Here is a 21,792-nt window from a genome sequence, read left to right as displayed (position 1 = left end):
GAGTGAAGATATTTGTTATGCAGTGGTCAGGGTTGAGATAATCTTCCTCTTCAAGCCAAAGAATCAAGTCATTATGCGCATTCTGTGAATCAGACAGTGTGGGGGCTTCACACGAGTGCATAACTCTAGCAACACAGATTAGGAAAATGTGCGCATAATGCATTCTTTATTCATGTATTCTTTGTTCATGCTCACCAGTGCTTTGATAAGCAAATGAGAGATTATCCATTAGATTGGTTCAGAAAACATAAAGGTATATAAGAGCTCTATTAATCAAATGCCAGGTTATGAAAATGGATTCTGAAACTGGTTGTTGGTGAGGAAAAAGCTCACTCAGAATAACCTATTTTCTTAAAAATTGTTTTCTGTTTCTTAATCCATGCCCGCATATCTGAAAGATTCACAATAATGATAAAATAAGGGAAAAAACCATTCTGCAAAACATTTTGCTTTGTTTTTAGTTCGAGATACAGAGCCATTCCAAATGTAAGTAGCCATGGATTTCCTTTTTGCTTATTCTGTTTATCATCTGCACACTAAAATCTCACACAAGAAATTCTTTTACATACCACAGAAGAAACCAGACTCAATTTTGCATTATAGTTTTGTTAGGCTTGGAAACAATCATTTGAAGTGCAACATATGCTCATGATGACAGAGGAGAGGCTGGCATTAAATGCATGGGAGCTACTGCTCAATAATAAAATCATAGTAATGGCTTCTGTTGTCCAGAGGCAACTTGGAAAATTCCTTTGGGGTACATTGTGTAAAGAAACCCGTTTTGCTTACCGGAGGGTCCTGATCCTCAGCTTCGACTGTGGTGATAACAGTGCCCTTGACTGCATCAGGAGCAACCATTCCCCTGTACAGAGGCTTGCTAAATATGGGGGAGTAATCGTTCATATCCTGCAAAATATAATTAAGAGTTTACTGCAGAAGCTGAAATAAGATTATGGACCCATCCACAATGGTTCTATCAAACTAGGCCCCATTCAATCTCTTCCCATTAGACAACCCATTTACCACTGTCAGGCCTTCTGGATTCTCAATTTTGTTATTATGCACACACAAGACTAGCACTCAAGAGGAAGACGCCAAATATTCACTGCAATGTGAGTGTGCAAGGGATTGGTAAAAGTAGGTCCGCTTCATCAAAACAATCTGTCACTCAGATAAATAAGGCTTCCAGGGACCATACAAATTCTCTGGGAAGCTGCTTCTCAAATCACATCCCGGACTGCAGTTTTATTCATTGGATAAACCAGATGAGCTCCTTCAGCCCTGAAAAAGCACGTCTTTTTTTTAATAGATCACAAAATAAGAATGTGGACAAGGGATTGCCCCATGGTAAATACGTTCATGAGCAGAGAGCTACTGAGATTTCTAGAACGCAACATGTGAGACAAGGGGATGTTTATAAATGTTGGCATGTTTTTGCCAAAGTAAAAAATGCATTTCCTCTAATATTCACATCAGGGCATGAGTTCTATATGAGCAGTGAGGCTATATAGTTCTTGTTTAGTACAGATGCTTCCCTGTGCTCCTTCTCTTCTGCAACTGAATCTATATGTGTGAAGAAGCTTTTGAGGTCGCAGAGAACTGCTGTTGCAAAAGGACTGTAGCACCCATCTTATCCCCTGCCACCAGCGTTGATGCAGCTGCGCCAAAAAGGAGCGCACTGCATCCTATGGTGAAGGGTGACCTGAAGACAAATGGGAGGAAGTGTAAGTAAAAATACTTTTTTTGTGACATATGCCCAAATGGGAAAGAGAGGGAAGAGGAGAGAAGGAGATTTTTGAAAGAGGGGATAAGATCTGGTATGCACCACTGCTGCTGATCCAATCCATCTTGCCCCTCCCTGCCCCTGTTCCTTCCCCTTCCTGTCCACGATACAGCCCCTGTTCAGCTTGGTTGGTTGGCAACCTTCAGTCTCGAAAGACTATGGTATAAGCCTACAGCAGCTGGTATAAGCCTACTCCCATCCAAGTACTAACCAGGCCTGACCCTGCTTAGCTTCCAAGATCAGGCATGTACAGGGTAACAGTTCAGCTTACCTGTTCTGTTTGTGGTAGCAACTCCAAAACGGCTGCCGGTGGCATGCTGCACGCGCGACCATATCACCTGTTACAACAGTGGAACTCTGTTTTGCTGTTGTAACACAGCAGATAGGACTGAACTATCTGCGTTTGGAAGCCTTATGTATGTATGGGTCCACTGGACTGATTTTAATATTTTTAGTCTCACGCATGCAGACCACTTTTTTCTCCTATCACACAGTGCTACGGATTGTAGCATATGAAATTTATAGTATACGGAAACAAAACCATCTGCAAATAACAGTTCTGTAAGTTATGACAAAGCTAGTGTGCAAATCAAAAAATCCCAAATGTAAATCAGCAGCAAATATGAACTAAAAATTATTTCAACTAATGCAAACTCCTGTTCTATGAAAAACATTAAGATTTCTGTATTAACTTAAAAAATTATTATTAGCAAGTTTGAATAAGATTGTGCAAGTAAAACTTCAAAAGCGGAACCTTGGAGAGAGCATAGCAGTCTTTTTAAAAATTTTGCAGGTAAATCTAATCTTGGGATCTCTCAGAAAACCAGTTTTTGGTCTGCAGCAGCCAAATCTGGTTTAAGTTCTGCCTGGGGAGGCAAAGACAGGGAGCTGAAAGGGGGGGGGGATGACAACAACAATGGCAGCTCCTCATCTCAGCTACCTGCCTGATGCTCTTTAAAAAGGTAGAGAGGATGGGGGGGGAGGAAGAAGTAGGGAGAACTGCTCAAGGCTGAGCCTTGCCTCCTCCCATACTTCCTCCTCCACTCTCTCTTGCTTTTTGAAACTACAGGCAGTGAATTAGGAGAGGAATGGGGGTAGTACCGGTGTCAGTCACAGGCCCATGAAGATCACTGGAGGAAGCGGCTTAGGAAAACACCTGGGTGGGCACGGAGAAGTGAGGCGATTCCAGAGCCTGTTCCTGCCTCCTGATTTTCAGCTCTGGCATCACCTCCTTCTTCTGTGCAGTTCTGTTGGAAATAAACTGCATAAAAAGAGTGTGCTGGGACAGTGGCGTCACTAGGATTTGTGTCACCAGGTGCGGGAGGCCAGTCACACCATGACGGACCCTCCTCCTGGGCAGTGGATGTGTTGATGCGCCGATGGTTTTGTGGCTGTAGGCTCTGATACAATAGAGATATTTCAATGTGGTTTGTTTCACTGCATTCTGCATGAAATCACATATCAAATGATATATAACATGATGGTATTATTTGAAAATACCCAAATTTTTAAAAGTTTGGCCAATAGTGGTGCCCCCCCCTTCCATGCCCATTACCTGGTGTGGCCTGCACCCTCTAGCAACACCACTGGGATGAGGACAGGCCCCAGTATGCTCCACTTCTTGCTCACCTGGCTGCATTCCTAAGGAAAGGCTAAGGATAATTAGGATAAGGATAAATCCCTAGCATGTATGCATTGCTGAAACAGAGACGCCTGCGTTGGCTTGGTCATGTCGTGAGAATGGATGATGGCCGGATCCCAAAGGATCTCCTCTATGGAGAACTCGTGCAAGGAAAGCGCCCTACAGGTAGACCACAGCTGCGATACAAGGACATCTGCAAGAGGGATCTGAAGGCCTTAGGAGTGGACCTCAACAGGTGGGAAACCCTGGCCTCTGAGCGGCCCGCTTGGAGGCAGGCTGTGCAGCATGGCCTTTCCCAGTTTGAAGAGACACTTGGCCAACAGTCTGAGGCAAAGAGGCAAAGAAGGAAGGCCCATAGCCAGGGAGACAGACCAGGGACAGACTGAACTTGCTCCCAGTGTGGAAGGGATTGTCACTCCTGAATTGGCCTTTTCAGTCACACTAGACGCTGTTCCAGAACCACCTTTCAGAACGCAATACCAGAGTCTTTCGAGACTAAAGGTTGCCAACAATAGGCTAAGGATACTAAAGATACTTACCAGCACTTCTTCTGCAGTGCTGGAAGAAGAGGTGGGCTGCCACTGCCGCCGTCCTTGTCCTGCTTGTTCTCAGTCAAGGGGACAAGGATTGGAGAGCTGACTGAAGCTGCTTGGTGGGCAATGTGGCAGAGTGGGCAAATGCAGAGCAAACCACACTAGTTTGCCACTTGCCCACAACTCACCACTCAAAGCCTCATTGCTCGGCCAGCCCTGGATCCACACAACAAAAGGTGTAATCTGAGTATGCATCTGCTCAAGGAAGTGAGGTTATTAAGGATTTTTTTTTTTTTAGTGAGTTGTTATTTGGATTGGGACTGCTTCAGGCAGGACTATTTTCCATCCTTTCTCTTAGAGGGAGATAATCTCAGTATAGGAAAATACATAGTTATTGATGTGTGCTGTACAGTGCTAGTCTTTCTCGGAATACTAATTGGGCCACGATGTCATCTAAATAGATAGATCTTTTTATTTGTTCAAGGCATGTAGTCAAGAACGCACATAAAACAAGACAATCTTTCAGAGGGAAAATCATACACAGGCCTGTCAGACAGTGCTATGTCCCTTTATTGTGTCTCTATTGTTCCCTGATAATAGATGACAAATTCAGAACGTCTAAACATTTGTGTTCATCTTCTGCATGTCCTTACGTCCTTAGCGTTGGGGCGTTAGAGACTATAAATAGAAATGCCAAAAAGAGAAATGATATGGAAATGGCACATCCTCCGATAAGAATGATACAGAACATCCTCTTCTGTGGGAAATGTCTACAAGGCCATGTTTATATTTCTAAGGTTAACAGATCAGTAGCAAAAGAAAGTACAAATGCAAAGTCACTTCCAAAACAGAAAGACAAAGGGTTTTTGGCCAAAAACCACCGTTTTAATTGAGACTATCCTTACATAAGATATTTGGCTTGGGGGGAGATGATGTACTTAACATAAAATGTCTTCTAACAGACACCAAAAAGTTTCCTTTTTGTTTAGATTCCCAGCCATCCTATCCTGAGGCTTTGGAATGATGTGTTTTAAAATACTTATATAGACCTATGGCTCTAGACAGGTTATACTAAAAGCAAATTGAGAGCCCAGTTCTCCAGGCTGTGAGGCGCTTTTCAACTCCCAGAGAGTAAGCAGTGCTGGCGGGAAGGCCTGTGCTCTTCCATAGGCACTAATCCTGCCCAATGGCCACCGGGACAGGTGAGTAGGAGCAGGAAAGTAGGGGAAGTTGTTCTGAAGGCAGGGAAGGGGTGTCTCAGGGTGGGGAAGAGTGGAACAGGGGCAGAACGGACCTGGGAGGGAATGGCAGAGCAGGCATCCATCGCATCCTAGCCCCCATTCCAGTTCTATCAGTCACAGGACAACTTGGTTCTGTGCCAGCTAAATAGCTGGAGCCTGACATGGGACATGGGGTAAGGTAGGATTTGGCCCTAAGACAGTATGCAGTGTGTAATTAGTGGATTATCTCCCTTGATGTTAGCTGTGCAATGTTGCACCATTGTGGTTTGCAAACAATATCTTATTTCACATTTTCCATTTCCCCAAGTACTGAGAATTCAGGGACAGCATAACTGGAGATACTTCTGAGTTCCTTCCTTGCTGAAGTTGTAATGGAATGTATGGTTCCAGACTATTCCTATTCCTTAGTAAATATGACTTAACAAAAAAATGGACAGATCTGTGGATTGTATGCATTTCTTCTGTCTGCAGAAAAATACATATTTAAATACATTCTTAAACATAACCTGGCTGGGATATAGTAATGCAGCTTCATATTAACAAGGGGAATCTTCCATTGTCTGCAATGGCATGGTATGAAATGAAGCTGCTTGGACGTTGACTGGTATGACACTGGCTGAGTGACATGGATTTGATTATGTCTTGCCATTGTTATTTCAGCTGCATTGGTTGCATGGCACAATTCAGGCAGACTGAGGCCAGGAAAGGGTATAGGATATTGACGGTGCTGCTGCCGCCAATACTGTACCCTTCCTAGCCTCAATCCACTCCTTCCCCACCCCAATGTATTCCCCTTTCCTGCCCCATTCTGTCTACCCCTGTTTCCTTTCTACCCACACACTGTGCTGATTTACCAGCACTGGGGGTTGTTACAAGGCCATCTGCATGCTGTTGCTTGCTGATTGCGGTGGTGGCCTGGTTGCACAAAATGGTATGTTGCCTTTTGGGGCTTCCTTAAAGGACCTTGCCTTGGTGGAAAGCTAGGCCCCAATAGTTGGTGGTCTTCTATAACTACCAAATAGAAAGTCATATACTTGTATGTAAATTTTTTTACTGCTGTCTGCACTTTATTCTCATATATACAGCATACCTCCTTGCTCTTGCTGATTCAATTTTAAACCAGGCCATTTCTGCTTTTCATATATTATTATTCAGTACTTCTTGTTGTGTTCCTTATTTCTCATTTCAAACTGCATTAGACAGGCTTGAAAAGTAGACAAAGGCATTGCTTTCATCCTTGATTTTGTGTCTAAGTGGAAGTGAAGAGTGCCATATTTAGGAAAAATCCATGTGATTGAGCAGAATGCACTTTGTCTGGTTAGCATTGGAATTGTGCCACAATGAAAATACAGACTGATAGACAAGATGTCCTCAAGCCATCTCTTTTGCTAACCCAGCTGTCATCTTGGCGCCAGCAAGATCTGCCAACAGCCTTCTATCAAGTTCAAAACATCTTTACAATATTTAAGAGAATCTTTCCTATAAGAAACTGACACTGACATTGCCAAAGATGAAACAAATATGGTAAACACACACAAGGTCATTGAGGGACACAATGGGATATACTTTCTGGAGACAGGACGTAAGTAAAGCAAAGCAGATACTTTACTGCTTTGAGAGACCAAGAGCTAATTGGCTGTTATCTGTTCAGCTCAGTCTTATGCACCATTCATTTTGATTAAGCTTTAGATGGCCACAGTGCTGTGTAGGTTATCGCTAATTAGAAGGGAGTTGCGAGCAAATATTGGCCAATAAAATGCTCACAAGTAGGTGGTTATACTAGTTGAAAATAAAACAATACAGGTGGAATACAGGCAAGCAGCTGTATACTAATCAGATAAGCTGATAATATCGCTTTGTCTTCAATGTCCACTGTATTGGTGTACAATTGCAACGAACAGAATCTTATTAGGAAAATGATCCCAATTATTTCTATAGATATTGAATTAATTAAATTACCAGCCCAATCCTATCCACTGCTTGGATAGCATGCATCACTGCGGATGGAGTGTATGCTGTATCCAAAGGGGAGGTACCATACAGCCCAGGAAAGGTAAGTAAAATATTTTTTACTTATCTCCTCATAGGCTGTCTGGCCTCCAAGAACATATCTTGGACCTACACCAGTTCTTTTGCTGCTATATCCAAAGAGGTGTTTGGAGGCAGGTCTGAGCTGTAAAGATGGGAATAGGATATCTGAATGCCTGATCAAGGGAGCGGCAACATGATACAGGTATCTTGTCTTGTGGGTTCCCTAAGGCATCTGGTGGGCCACTGTGACATATAGGAAGTTGGACTAGATGGGCCTTTAGCCTGATCCAGCAGGGCTCTTCTTATGATCTTGGCATGTGCAGCTGCTGCCTAAATCCTCCTCCTCCCACAACCAAACTGGCCCATTCCCTACCCCAAATCGCTTCCCAAACTACACCCCTGCCACCAATTTATTGGTGGCAGCTGAGGAAGTTGGAGGTTTTGTGGGCCACTGTCAGCCATGGGCAGCCTCCAGCCACTTGAGCTGGCGGGCACGGCCCACTGAACCGTGTGTTCATGAGTGGCAGCCATATCATCAGCCTGGGACTTATATAGGCAGATTGTGAAATCCGCTACCATAAACCCAGCATAAGATTGAGTCATAATTATGCCAAATTTGCATGCCCTAAGGCAAGAATATTTAGCACCAAGGACGACACTGTGAGTCATGGACGTGATTAATGTCAGTGCAGTGGTGCAAATTAACAATATTACAACAACTTGCTTTTACTCAGACAACTTGTATCAAAATATTATTAAGATAAACCTAGAATGTTCTAAAAATGTTATGGCTTCTTTAGGAAAACACTGGATTAGAAATGTTTCTTAACCCCAGTTCAATTGTTGTTTGCTTAAGAGATGTGATTAATCATTAGAGAACCATATAATTGCATGAAATATTATCAGCCTGATTCACTGTCACTCTCACCTCCCTCCCAACTGTTAGCAATAATATTTCATGGCTTGAGTCCAAACCTTTTCCCTTTTTCCTCCTCTTGTGGCTGAAGGAACTCCCCTCCCATCTGCTCAAGGAAGGGGGAAGCATTCACTTCATCACCCTCCACTCTGGAACTTCCAATCTTGCTTTCAATGCTGCAACAACACCACAGCACACACCACATGGTTGTCTCAAGATTGGACTAGGTCAGCTAGCTTTGTGGAAATAAAGTACAAGTGAGCAACTGGGTAATTGGGGGGGGGGTAGCTGACTTAGAGCACAAGCCTATGCTTGTCTCCTCAGAAGCAAGTCCCATTGTCTTCAATGGTGCTTACTCTCAGGAAAGTGTGCATAGGATTGCAGTCTTAGCTCCTGAAAAACCTGTGCCCCAAGGAAGACTTTCTGCCACCCTTCAATTTGGGGCCATCTTTCTTATAATTGTCTCAAAATTGTCACCTTTTGCTGTTTTCTCTCTTTAAAGGAAGCAGACTTTAAACTAATTGCAGTCATGTTGTTAACATGGTACAATGGCCTCTTTTTCATATTTAATGTTCTGCAAGCCCTAAAGAAGCTAATTATTTAAATTAAGGGATAATGTTCATGCTGAAGTATATGAGGCAGTAAAAGGCTTCCGCAGACAATTAAACAGCAAAGTGAAGTTGAAGAGTCTGATATCTGCTAAGGCGTCTTAAAATGTCCGGCGTCCCAGTCTTTGCCCATAGGAAAATAAAAGGGGGGAAAATAGCCATCAGAGTCATAAAAAAGGGTGTATCAATGAGAGAGACCACACAAACAAATGAACATGGAATTGGGTATATTTGACATGGCATAATATTTCGTCATGAACTATACAACTTTCAGTTCTTTGGACTATGAGAAATCTGTCCTGCAAAATAACTGTTTGTAGGCAGCAAATTGGATGGAAATTAGCTAGATGGGAGACATAAAAGTTTGTTGGAAGAGCTGGATAACGCAATAGCTTGAGGAGAAGAAGATGCAATAACAATGATCATCATCATAATCCACCATAAGTACAGCTTCAAAAGCGCTGGGAAATAGTCAAGGGAGAGCAAATTTCCATGACTTGTCTTACAGTAGAAGCAGTGACATCATCATCAGGAGCATTCAGGCTTTGAAATCCCCCCCCCCCCCAGGAACTTCAGCTGAGAAGCATCAGGCGCAGTGGATGGCAAATTAAGAACTTTGCCTGGAGAGCATACGATAATGTTTAGGCTATTGTTATTCCCAAGGGCTACTAAGAGTCAATATGTAGATCAATTTATGTTCAGGATATTGACCCATGCAAATTTACCTGGGGATTAATTTACTTCTGAGAAAATATGCGTAGGCTAGCATGCTAGTACAGTGCGCCCTCAGTAACTGTGAGGGATCCATTCCAGGACTCTAGGATAACAATTTTTGCTGATAATCAAATCTAGGGAGGGGGGGTGGAGGGCTGCCAGCAAACCAGAAGTGTCTCTCAAAAGCATCCAGGAGGCCTTCTGAAAGACACTTCCAGCACTTTGCTGAAAAACCAGAAGAGCCCCAGAAGACCTCCAGTAGAAGGTCCAGTAGAAGGTCACACTTCAGGAAAGTCATATTTTAGAATGCTTTCTCATGCAAAAAAACCCCCATCACCGCATATAGTAAATGAGCATAACAAAGTAGGTCTATGCGTGATTTATTATAAGCAAGATTTTGCAAAGTTAAGGACTGACCACCTGCAGTCTGAAGGAGGGTGGTCTAGAAGTCTACCACCTGAGCTTACTATCTTACTGTGCATAACACACAGACTGGGTCTAAGTTTAAATATGTATAACTGAAACAATAAGAGATGTTTCCCCTGTTTACCCCACCTCCTTCCCTTTTTCCTTTTTACATGTCTCTTTTTGTGTCAGTCTAGGCCACAGATTTTCAACCTATGTGCCGCAGCACATAGGCCATGGGAAGGTCATTTATTAGTAGAGCCATTGGGGGATGTGAGGCGCCCCCCTCACCAGCAGAGTAGTATGCCTTATCAATTGCTAAAAAAACTAATAGGATGCCTTCACAATTTTAGCACCTTCTCAGTATGCTGGGAAGGGAAAAGGTTGAAAATCTCCAATCTAGGCACTAATCTCGGAGAACAGACTTGTCTTTTTACTATGTGAAGTGTCATGTATATTGATGACATTATGTAAATAAATAAAATAATTCTAATACAACTATTTAAACAAAGCTTTGCTGATATTGGAGTATAGCTAGGATTTTACATGGACAAAGAATCATTGTTAAGACACAGATTAACTTCCCTAACAGATCAATGTTCAACTGTGGCAAAAAACCTTCAGTGAACAGTAAAGGATCCCTGTAGATTAATTACAATATATTAGGATGATTAAACTCACCCTGAAGTAAGGGAAAAAGAATGTGGCTACCTATGCAGGAATGCAACACTATTTTTTTGGGTGACATTAGAAAAAGTGTGATTCTTTAAAAAGCTTCTTTTTGGGATGACTTTAGAAAGGGTATGATTCTTTGGAAAGTGTATGACGGCAGGACATAATTGAACTAGGAAATGTGTAATACTAGTATGGGCAACCTAATCTTTCCTAAGTTCCCACTCAGTAATGCAGTGGCACAGGCATGGCCAGTGCTGTATCCTGTGCAGGAATTTTGTCCCCTTGCCCCAGGGTAAGCCCCAGTAGCTGCAATGGGGCTACTTGGGCCTACATCAGCGAAATCACTAGCACAAGTCCACATTGCCTTGGATCAGGATCTGGGGATAGGAAATAGGGTGCTACAGTGTGCACCAGTGACTCCAATTCCACCCCATCCTGGACCTGATCTACCCCATCCTGTCACCGCCCTTCCTTGTCCTATTCCACCCCTCCCTGTCCTCATTCAGCCTCTGTGCTGCTCCACATGGAGTGCACCTTTCCTGGCACTAGCAAGGCTGGCAGATGAATAATCTGTTCTGTTCTGAGTCAGCCCTTCATATAGCTTCATGCATGCTTGAATATATACCTGGAGCTCTTAGTATCCCCATTCCTTTCAATGGGTATCCATTGTCATAGTAAGTGTTATTGGAAGCCACTGCACACAGAAAAGTTCCATATAGAGATCAGAGTTCCCATTCCCTCAAGGAATGGGATCGGAATGACCATGAATGCCCTTTATACTCTTAATTCTTAATGTCATTATATTTGTAATTATCATGTCTTCACACTACCCAAATTGAATATATTTGTTCTTGTATTCCTGCACTGTTTTTAAGATGAACTACTTAACCATGCCAAGAAATCAAAGGACTTTAAGGCTGTATGTAATTGCATCTGAAATTTGGGACCTATTTTAGAGATAGATGTAATTTGCTCCACCTTCTTCACAACAGATGAAAACAGCACATTTATTTTTCTGACCTCGATTTTGATTACTTTCATTATTTGTCTGGAGAAAGCACTGAGAGATGTAGGGTCAAGTCCAAGAGGAGAAAACATTGATGGGAACTGCATGGACGCGTCTGAGGGCATTATCGTGCATTAAGATGACAGAAACAAAGAAAAAGAAGCTGAGAGCTTTAAAGGTTCACCTCTCCTTTGAAGTGAGGTAGTTCTTCCCCAACCATCTTGGAGAAGTTTGCCAGCATCTCTGCTAGTGTCAGAATGGGGGAGTGACTGAGGGCCCAATCCTATCCAATTTTCCAGCCCTGGTGCAACCACAATGCAGCCCCATGGTAAGGGAACAAATGTTCCCATACCTTAAGGAGGACTCTGCAACTGTTGCCCCACTACAAGATGCAGTGCATGCCCCATTAGCACAGTTGCACCAGCACTGGAAAATTGGATAGGACTGGGCCCTCAGTGAGTTAGGGACCCACTTCATTCTGTAAAACACTATATATTCAGATATTGTTACTGCCATTGATATGAAACATTCCTGAGATGTTCCTTAACCACACCACCTACAATTTCTTATAGTATCTTAATTAATTAAAATAACTGAAAAAGGAAATATTAAGGTCCCAGATCACAGTGGCCAGAAAGCAAACAAAGTTTGTTTGGAGAGTGTGCTGTTTGAGGAGTAACCTCTGGAAAGACAATGGCAGTTCAAAAAAAAACATCCTCCAACAAGATGCAAATGGCCACTGTGTTCTGGGACCTTAAAGGAATAGCTGGAAAGAAGGACAATCACCTGTGAGGCAGGAGAGTGATTAGGAAAAAAAGGAGAGGAATGCGGACTTCAGGCTGCTTCTTCTGCATGACAATGCATGCACACACACAGTGACCTGCAGAAGGGGGTTACAAGCTGGTTGAGCTCCCTGGCAGGAACCTTCTTCATGGAAGGGATAAAGAAACATGTCCCAGGACATGACAATTGCCTCCATTCAGATGGAGATTGCATGGAGAAATCGTGTGGCCATGGTATTTAGCTTCTGAGCAGTATTCAATTGTTTTCCTTAAGTCTTGTTTTTTTAACAGCCAAGCGGTACTTATTTTCAGAATAGCCCTTGTATATTCAGCAATGAACTGCAGTTAAGTATGTTTGCAAACATGAAGTTGTCATATTCATATTTTATATTGCTGTCTGTATCTTTAAAGCAAGCTGGATATAAACTTAAAAGTGTGCCATGTTAGCTTTGTGTTCTGAGGGAAGAAGAACCACAGCTTACAAGTAGGTTCAGGGAGCAGGTGTAGATTGCTGAGTCAGCAGAATCAGCAGGCACCTGGGACTGACACACCCTGGGTGTGACCAAGCCAGCACTGATTGGCTAAGCTGACTACATAAGGTTAGTCTGCTGGCACTTCCAGTGCAGCAGTAGGGGAGTTGATGGAGATATCTGAGGAACTGCTGCAAGTGACTGAGGAGGCTGGATACTGTATGTATTTGTTATTACTGACTTATGGACTGAACCTTTGACTGTGTATTGCTGGAAACTGATTTGGATTTGTTATACTTGGACTGACTGCTATTCATGTTGACTCTTGGACTGTTTACTGACTACTCTACTTGTGATATCCCTTGCTCAAATACATCTGCTGAAAGTACTCTGCTGTATTTGCTGTTTTTCTTTCAACCTGCTCACATTGGGACAAAGCAGGGATCCTACACCAAACCATCCCATACAAAATTAACCTTACCATGCCAAAACAGCAGTGACATCACTAGAGCTGGTGTCACCTAGTGTGGTAAGTCATGGTATCACCCTCATGAACTTCATCCACTGACAGATCTCTGGGTACCCCCTGATCTGCCCAGATGGACATCTCCCTCCCATTAGGTAGAACTGGCCTCAAATAGAACAAAAGATGAAGGCTGAGGTGACTAGGAGGCCGGGTCTACCATGCAGGTAGCCCTGGGCTCCACTTTGTGAAGCCTGTTAGACTTGGGTTCCAGATACAGGCAGACCTGGGCTTGCAAAAGAAAATTTTGACTGAATGGCCAGGTCTACCAGGTGGGTAGACCTGGGCTCTGGAACTTCTGGTATTACCCCTCCTGATGGTATCACCTGGTGTGTCCAACACCCTCCACCCCCCCCCCCCGCAGTGACGCCACTGAAAAGCAGTAAAACAACCAAACACAGTCATTCTTTTGAAAGAGTCTCCTGACAGCAGAAACTGAAATTTTGCTTGGCAAAACTGCTTGGCAAAAGCAAGAAGTTTTGCCTGGCAAAAAAGCAACTGATTCATAAGTGAGGCTCATAAAGCTACAGGTTTATGCAAACTTCAACTGAACTAGAAAGGTTGGCAATTTGGCAAACCATTCTCTTGAGAGTTTATTCCAATGTCTGGGACATTTTAAAGGATTTAGCCATCTAAATTTGTAATTCACAAATCGGTGAGCCAAGGCATAACTATATACATATGGAAAACAATTACATTTGTTAGTACTGTGCCTTTTACATGTGAACAAGTTACTATTATAACACATCTGACAATTTATGTAAATGAAAAAAAGGAATGTTAGAAAATTGTAAGCTGTAGGTAAAAGAAGAGGTTTCTTTGCTTATGACAAACAGCATTTGGGTTCCCTTTTAATGGTACTACATAGGAAAAATAAAAAAGGTCTTACCCTTATTCTCACAGTGACTGTAGCAAGACCCGGAGGCATTGTTCCCCCAGTATCAAAGGCCTCCACTAAAAATGTGAATGTTGCATCTGTGCCAGAAAACGACTCAAAATCCAAGGACTTTAAAAGTGAGAGTTCCCCTGTAATTTTGTTCAAGGAAAAAAACTGCAATGCCTCCCGGGTTCGTATTCCGTAGGTAATATTTGATCCAAGGTCAACATCTTTAGCCTAGAGGAAATGGAGGAAAGAGTTTGCTGTAAACCAAACTGTAATACAGATTTCATAAGGGGGAAAAAAAAAACCTTAAGAAAAAGAAGCACCTGATAAAGTTGTTTAAAAAAAGGAAATAAATCTTATTTTAAAACAACTTTTAACTGTGAAATCATGTGGTTCCTAACAACCAACTCCTGAGCTGCCCGGGGTGCAGGGCTGTGGCAGTGCCAAAAATGGCTGCTGCCACATCCTGCATGCTTTGGGTAACCGCCACCGCCTCCTTGGGAGAAGAACTTTTTTCCCCTTCTCCTGGGTAAATGGAGTAGCCCCACAATGGGGCAACTTGATTCACCACCAACAAAAAGGTGACAGTGAACCAAGAGCCTCTGTGTAAGGTGGCGAGGTCAACATGGAGGCTTAGGATCTGGTGGAGCATCACTCCACCTCCCTCCCTCCCCACTCCCTACCCCAGCACACCTCCCCCAGCCTCCTCCCCTCCCTCTCCCTGCCCTCTGCCCGCTTCCCCCCTCCCCAGAATGCCTCCTCCCCACCTCCCCCCACTTACCTCTCTGCTGCTTGACGGTCTGTGCAACCGCCAAGCAGCAGAGGTCGGGTGCCCTCCTGGTGGTAGCTCGGCCCCGGCCATTGCTGGGCTTCCACTGGCACTTGTCCGGCAGTAGGGCCCACAAATGTGCTGGCGTGCCAAACCCAGGATTGGGCTCTAAGGCTGCAATGCTGTACGCTTATGTAGGAATAAGTCACGTTGAACTCAGTAGGGCTCCACTCATGTAGATATGCATAGGATTGAACAATCAGTATGGTTTTAAATATAAATTAACAGATAGTAATGATTTTAATTAAATATTTAAAAGATTTAGGCCCTGCTTCCCCCACCACCCACACAATTACTGGGACGCATAGTAAGTACCAACACATACACACTCCCTCCATCCCCACTGAACTGCAAAGTGTGAATGCAACACCTCTAAATGCATGGAGTGAATGAGACAGAGGTGGCATCAGAAGTCAGCCAGGTTGGCTGACCCCTGAACCTTCAATATTGGTAGAAGTGCCCAACGCACCATCAGGAGGCGGGTGGAGGTTAATGAGTTAATATTTATGCAGGGTAATAAACTTGTGCAGGGTAATAAATGCCTGCTTCTATCGCTTCTCCCACTGGTCTGCACATTTTGTCTTGGTATCCAAAAAGAACCTTCGCCCTTCTGGCAAATATTAATGGTTCGATATTTGGGGGAAGTATTGAGGCACACTTCATTTGTTTGCACCTGTTAATCTTATCACCTGACATTCTCGGCAGTATGCCTAGATCACGTGCTGGGGTTGTCACCCTTCTAGGAATTGTATCAGCTACTTGTTCCCACTGAATGGTATAAAAATGGGCTTGAGACACCATTTAAGGGCACTGTCATCATCAGAAGGAAGCAGATGGAGCCAGAAGGAAGTTGTGTGGGGCCGTTGCAGATGGCCCATCAGAGATGTGAAGAAGAAGAAGACGACGTCTAACAGAGGAAGGCCACCTGTTAGAAAGATGCAAGAATGCTGTGTTTGGGTTATCTGCCTAAGGCAAGGGTGCCCAAACCCCAGACCTGGGGCCATTTGCAGCCCTTGAGGGCTTGAGCCCTTGAGTCTCTGGCCCTCCAGAGATTTGTTGGAGCCCACACTGGAGGGCGACTGTTTGACCTCTTGCGTGAGTTGTGGGATGAGGGCTACCTCCACTGCTTGCTGTTTCAGGTCTGTGATGCAGTAGTGGCAGCAAAGGAAAGGCCAGGCTTGCATTGTGCAAGGCCTTTGTAGGCCTTGAGCTATTTCAAGACCTTCATTTATTCATATAAGTTCATCTTTAATATATTCATTTATGTAAACGTATGTAAATTTATTCAAATTTTAAATGTAAATTAATTTTTCCCCCTGGCCCCCCGACACAGTGTCAGAGAGATGATATGGCCCTCCTGCTAAAAACTTTGGACACCCCTGGCCTAAGGGAATCCTGTTGCTTGTGCAGGGTAATAAATCCCTGCTTCTATCTTCCACTGGTCTGCATGTTTTGTCTTAGTATCCAAAAAGAACCTCTGCCCTTCTGGCAAAACAGTGCCAGTCATTACCCAGACTACACTGATGAATCCATAAATTCCTTGTGGAGGGGAGAGAGAGAGAGAGCAAGAAGCAGGTCTATGGCCATCTCACCTTACACAGGTGTGCTCATGGGGTCACAGTGAAAAGGCATGAAAAATGCTGTCCCACAGGTGTAAGTCACTTACTGAACAAGTTACAGCTAGAAGTGTTTGTTTCTGGTAAAGATTATAATCCAAATCTTACTGGACACAATTGGCTTACTTCTGAGTAAAATAAATAACACTGTTTTCAAACACCTCTAGTTATAGCACAAACAGCCCCAACTTTCCAGCACCGAGGTAAGGGCAATGCAACTTTGAGGTAAGGGAACGAACATTGCCTTACCTCGAGGAAGCCTCCATGACTGCTCCCCAACTGCAGGATGCAGCACATGCCCCACTGGCAGAGCTATGCCAGTGCTGGAAAGTTGGTTTGGATTGCTCCCTATATGGCTTAACAGTTATATGACATAGTAATGAAATGTTCTGCTGGATTGGCAATATCAGTGGAGTTTCATATCTACCTTACCTCTAAACGTAGGAAGACTGTGCCTACGGGTAGGTTTTCAGGAATAGTCACTACATAGGAGGCATTACTGAACACAGGGCTATTATCATCAATATCCAGGACTTTGATTCCCAGGGTTAAGGTTGTACGACGGGCATCCACAGCTCCATCGGTTGCTTCAACGATAAGTTCGTAATAGTCCCTTTTCTCTCTGTTTAGCTTCACTGATGTGTAAATACTGCCATTGGACGTGATGCGAAAAAGATTGTTGAAGTTCGCCAAACTATAACGGACTTGGCCATTTATTCCAGCATCAGGGTCAGCAGCCTAGAAGATAAGAAAATATATATATATAAATACAGTGTAGAGGGTCCTGGAGCACTAGGAGACCTTCCCTAGGCTAGTGGAGTAAATCTAGCTTCTTCAATATTAGATTCAGAGTTCAGTAACCCCAAGTAAGCCTGGTTAATTCAGAATCATGTCACTGAAGGTCCAGGGCAGATGCAGGGCCCAATCATATCCACCTTTCCGATGCTGATGCAGCCACAATACAGCCCCAAAGTAAGGGAACGTTTGCTCCCTTACCTTGAGGAGGCCTCTTTGACTGACCCTCCATTACAGGAGGCGGCATACACCTTATTGGCATGGCTGCATCAGTGCTGGAAAATTGGATAGGACTGGGCTTGCAACCTAACAAAAAGCACAGACATACAGCCCAATCCTGAGCTGCCCGGTGTGCGGGGCTGCTGCGGCACTTAAAATGGCTGTCGTGGCATCCTAAGCACACCAGGCAACTGCTGGAGGCTCCTTGGGGCAAGGGGGCTTTTGTCCCCTTCCCCAAGTAAGGGAAGTAGCCCTACAATGGAGCTACATGATTCTACAGTGGCAAAGTCCCATGTCGGGGCAAAGTCCCATGTCGGAACGCGCAGCCCAACAGGGGGCTCTGGATCTGGTCCCACCCCCTCCTGCCCAACTCCCTCCCCCACCACGCAAATGTGCCTTATGACATGTTTGCAGCCATACACACTGGCAGTGAGCCAGCATGTGAGGCTTAGGATTGGGCCCTTAGCTGCCTGGCATGACAGCTTTAAGACTGGCTGCAGCAATGCTACATTCAGATGGGGAAAAGGTAAGACAGTGGCAACCCATGCCACCCGAATCCCCTCCACAAAATATTGCCTTAAGTGTACCCGTCTGTGAGTGGGGAGAAGGGTGAGTGGGCAGCTCACTCCCTTCCCTTCATTCACCAAGAGAGCAGAACATAGCCACCCTCCTTTGTGCTACTTCTGCTTCAAATGAACAGAAGCTGTATATGTTGGGACAGAAGTGGTTTGGAGCAGGAAAGTTATGTGCTGCACTTCTGGTAATTAAAAGGAAAGGAAAGGAAAGGGCTGGGTATATATTGCCTCTCCCTACCCACTTGGTGCTTCATAAGCCCTGGGTAGGCAGGAAGGTGATTTGGAGCCATGGCAGCTTCTTCCTCTTCTCCTTCTCCCACCAGCAGCACAGCTGAGCTGCTTTCAGCAAGTCAGAAGATGATCAAAGCCACCAGGGTAGCAGCTGGCTGGAGAGGGAGGCAAAATGTTGAGCTGGGAGCTCATCCATCTGCCGCCTCTCCAGAAGTGCTGCAGCACAGGACCATTTCAAGTTGTTCCACGGCAAGGCCGACCCTGACATTAGTATATATCAGGGATTGAGAGTAAGAATTAAGACCCATTCCAGCAACTAGTAGTTAAGCAGTCAGTCCTGGGTTAGCAGTTGGTGTTGGAACAGTTCATGTTGCGCCACTTCCTAAAGTCTTTGTATTCTCTTCGGAATTTTACACTAGCCTCACATTTTGAAGAAGGAACATCCCCGAATACTGCTTGCTTCCACTGTCCGCTTGGGACTACCAGTCCACAGATGAATGATTTCCTTGACCCTACTCTTTCAATCACAATCTACAGTCTTGCACTGTCTACCAGGCAACAGATGAATTATTTTCTTGACCCTATTCCTTCAATCACTATCTACTGTTTTGTATGGAGCCACAGACAGGAGCATTCCATGAGTTTCAACTTATCCTGGAACACCAAAATGCAGAATATCATGTAGTAGACCTGCATAATTGGATTTTAATTAAATCAAGTCATGATATATTTTGGTCACATAAAATGAAGTGCTCTCTGAAATAAGAGTGCAATCCTATGCATGTCTATTCAGAAGACAGTCCCATTGTGTTCAGTGGGGTTTACTCCCAGGAAAATAGATATAGGACTGCAGCCCAAATTAGTACTCTAATTTGTGTGCATTTTTAAAAAGAGCTGTCAGATGAACCCACAAGATAACATAACATGAAAATCTCTGGTTATCAGCTATACTGCCAGGAAACTTCCAAAGACATTCAATATCCAGCCAAAGTGCTCAGTGTAAGGCAATATAATGGAACCATTTGTCTTCATGGATAGCAATTACAAGTTAATTAAAATTGTTAATAAAAATCACACACTTGTTTCCCTTTTGTACTACATCAACCCAATAAACATTAACAGTTTCAGCTTCACTTCTGTCTGGTGGTTTATTCAACCTGCACATAGCATCTTACTACGGATGAGCATGTGTGGGCTTTTTTTAGCTGTTTCTGCAATGTCGGTGTTAGGCTGAGAAATAAGAAACATAAGAACAGCCCCACTGGATAAAGCTGTAGGCCCATTTAGTCCAGCTTCCTGTATCTCACAGTGACCCATCAAATGCCCCAAGGAGCACACCAGATAACAAGAGATCTGCATCCTGGTGCCCTCCTTTGCATCTGACATAGCCCATTTCTAAAATCAGGAGGTTGCGCATACACATCATGGCTTGTAACCCATAATGGATTTTTCCTCCAGAAACTTGTCCAATCCCCTTTTAAAGGCATCCAGGCCAGATGTCATCACCACATGCTGTGGCAAGGAGTTCCACAGACTGACCACACGCTGAGTAAAGAAATATTTTCTTTTGTCTGTCCTAACCCTCCCAACACTCAATTTTAGTGGATGTCCCCTGGTTCTGTTGTTATGTGAGAGTATAAAGAGCATCTCTCTATCCACTTTATACTTCCCATGCATAATTTTGTATGTCTCAGTCATGTCCCCCCTCAGGCGTTTCTTTTCTAGGCTGAAGAGGCCCAAATGCCATAGCCTTTCTTCATAAGGAAGGTGCCCCAACCCAGTAATCATCTTAGTCGCTCTCTTTTGCACTGGAAAGGACATTTCCAGTGTCCTTTTTGAGATGTGACGACCATAACTGGACACAATACTCCAGGTTGGCCTTACCATCGATTTGTACAATGGCATTATAATATTAGCCGTTTTGTTCTCAATACCTTTTCTAATGATCCCAAGCATCTGTCCTGGGCTGTCCATCTGCAGCAATATCACAGTATCTGTCCCATACAGTGGCCTAGAGAAGGATGTCGATGCATGGCCTCACAATCTTGAAAGGGAGGGTATTCGATAGCTACCCTTTTCTTCCTCCCCCATGCTGTATTTGGCTGCCTCCCCAGGTGTTGCTGCCAATTTTGCCTCTGAGAAATAAGCGCCCTCCACTTCGAATTTCAGTTGCCCTCATCTTCAGTTGGTTTCCGGGCTTTTAAACTCCGGCACCCTTTACACATCAGGTTAGCAAGCTCTCTGTCCCTCTCACTCTCACAGTACGCAAATATGAGTCCCAGTTTTCATGGGGACATACAAACTGTCCCTACATTGCCTCTGCAGTTCCACATGGCCGCACTGTTGGGTACAGGACCATCCAGCTCAGGACTGGGCTGGGAGAGATCACCTCCACACTGCCAGTTGAGTACATTCCCTGGACATACAAATGGTTGGCAACCTTCAGTCTCGAAAGACTATGGTATAAGCCTACAGCACCCAGTATTTCCAGGCGGTCTCCCATCCAAGTACCAACCAGGCCTGACCCTGCTTAGCTTCCAAGATCAGACAAGATCCGGCATGTGCAAGGTAACAGTTGCTGCATCCTGGACATACATCATCCACCAATTCAACTCTTGAATGTATAAACACATCAGAAGCTTTTCAGGGCATTCCATGAAGCACCCACACTCATAGTTCCTGTTCACTGGGGCAGTCCCCATTTTGTAGTATCTGGCAAATCATTTTGATTTTATCTTTTGGGGTGTCATTTTAAAATGTTACTAGCATAAGCTTCCAGTCTTCATTTCAGTTTTCTTCCCACATCACTGGGTAAAGAAGGAATACATCATGACTGAAGCTCAAGTGCATATAAATGGACACACAAGGCCAGTATATGATGACCCTTCCATACCTTCACACCTGCTCATTTAGATAGTAAATTCAGTCACAAGTGAGTGACTTGCAGCTCAGTGCATATCCAGATCCATTGTGGCATCAAACATTCTATAAAGTGTTCCTAAGCATAAAAAGAAACAAAAACAATGAGAGCAAGGACCAGTGAATGGTTCCTGGGGAAGGAGCAGGATGTTGTAAGTGCAGAAGACCTTTCCTAGTTTCATTTAAGATCAAAAGAAATGATTGCTGGAGGAATTTGAAATAGGAAATTGGAAGTGGTTCTTTTGTCCCTAAACAGTCATGGTGAAGCCTGATTTGGCATAGCAGGCTGTGGGAAGGGGTGAATATGAGCTGAGTTGTGGCTGTTCCCCCCCCCTCAATTTTTACAATGAAAATGAGGAAAGTCATAAGCCCCCTCTCACAGTATGTCATGCTGTG

General features: G+C 44.0%; 1 protein-coding gene across 6 annotated transcripts in view; it reads right to left on the bottom strand.

The window, feature by feature from the left end:
* PCDH15 (protocadherin related 15) overlaps positions 1-21,792 on the bottom strand; it is a 455,608-nt gene that overhangs the window by 138,595 nt on the left and 295,221 nt on the right. For all 6 annotated transcript variants that reach the window (XM_066618750.1, XM_066618749.1, XM_066618751.1 and 3 more), the window contains 3 exons: positions 17,090-17,395; positions 14,219-14,443; positions 790-906 (listed from right to left, as the gene is read on the bottom strand). In XM_066618750.1, coding sequence (XP_066474847.1) covers positions 790-906; positions 14,219-14,443; positions 17,090-17,395 — 648 coding nt within the window. The remainder of the gene's footprint in view (positions 1-789; positions 907-14,218; positions 14,444-17,089; positions 17,396-21,792) is intronic.

Source organism: Tiliqua scincoides, chromosome 3, assembly GCF_035046505.1.
Source record: "Tiliqua scincoides isolate rTilSci1 chromosome 3, rTilSci1.hap2, whole genome shotgun sequence".
Classification (NCBI taxonomy): Eukaryota; Metazoa; Chordata; class Lepidosauria; order Squamata; family Scincidae; genus Tiliqua; species Tiliqua scincoides.
Note: the sequence above shows the minus strand (reverse complement) of the source record. Positions and strands in the feature narration are given on the sequence as shown.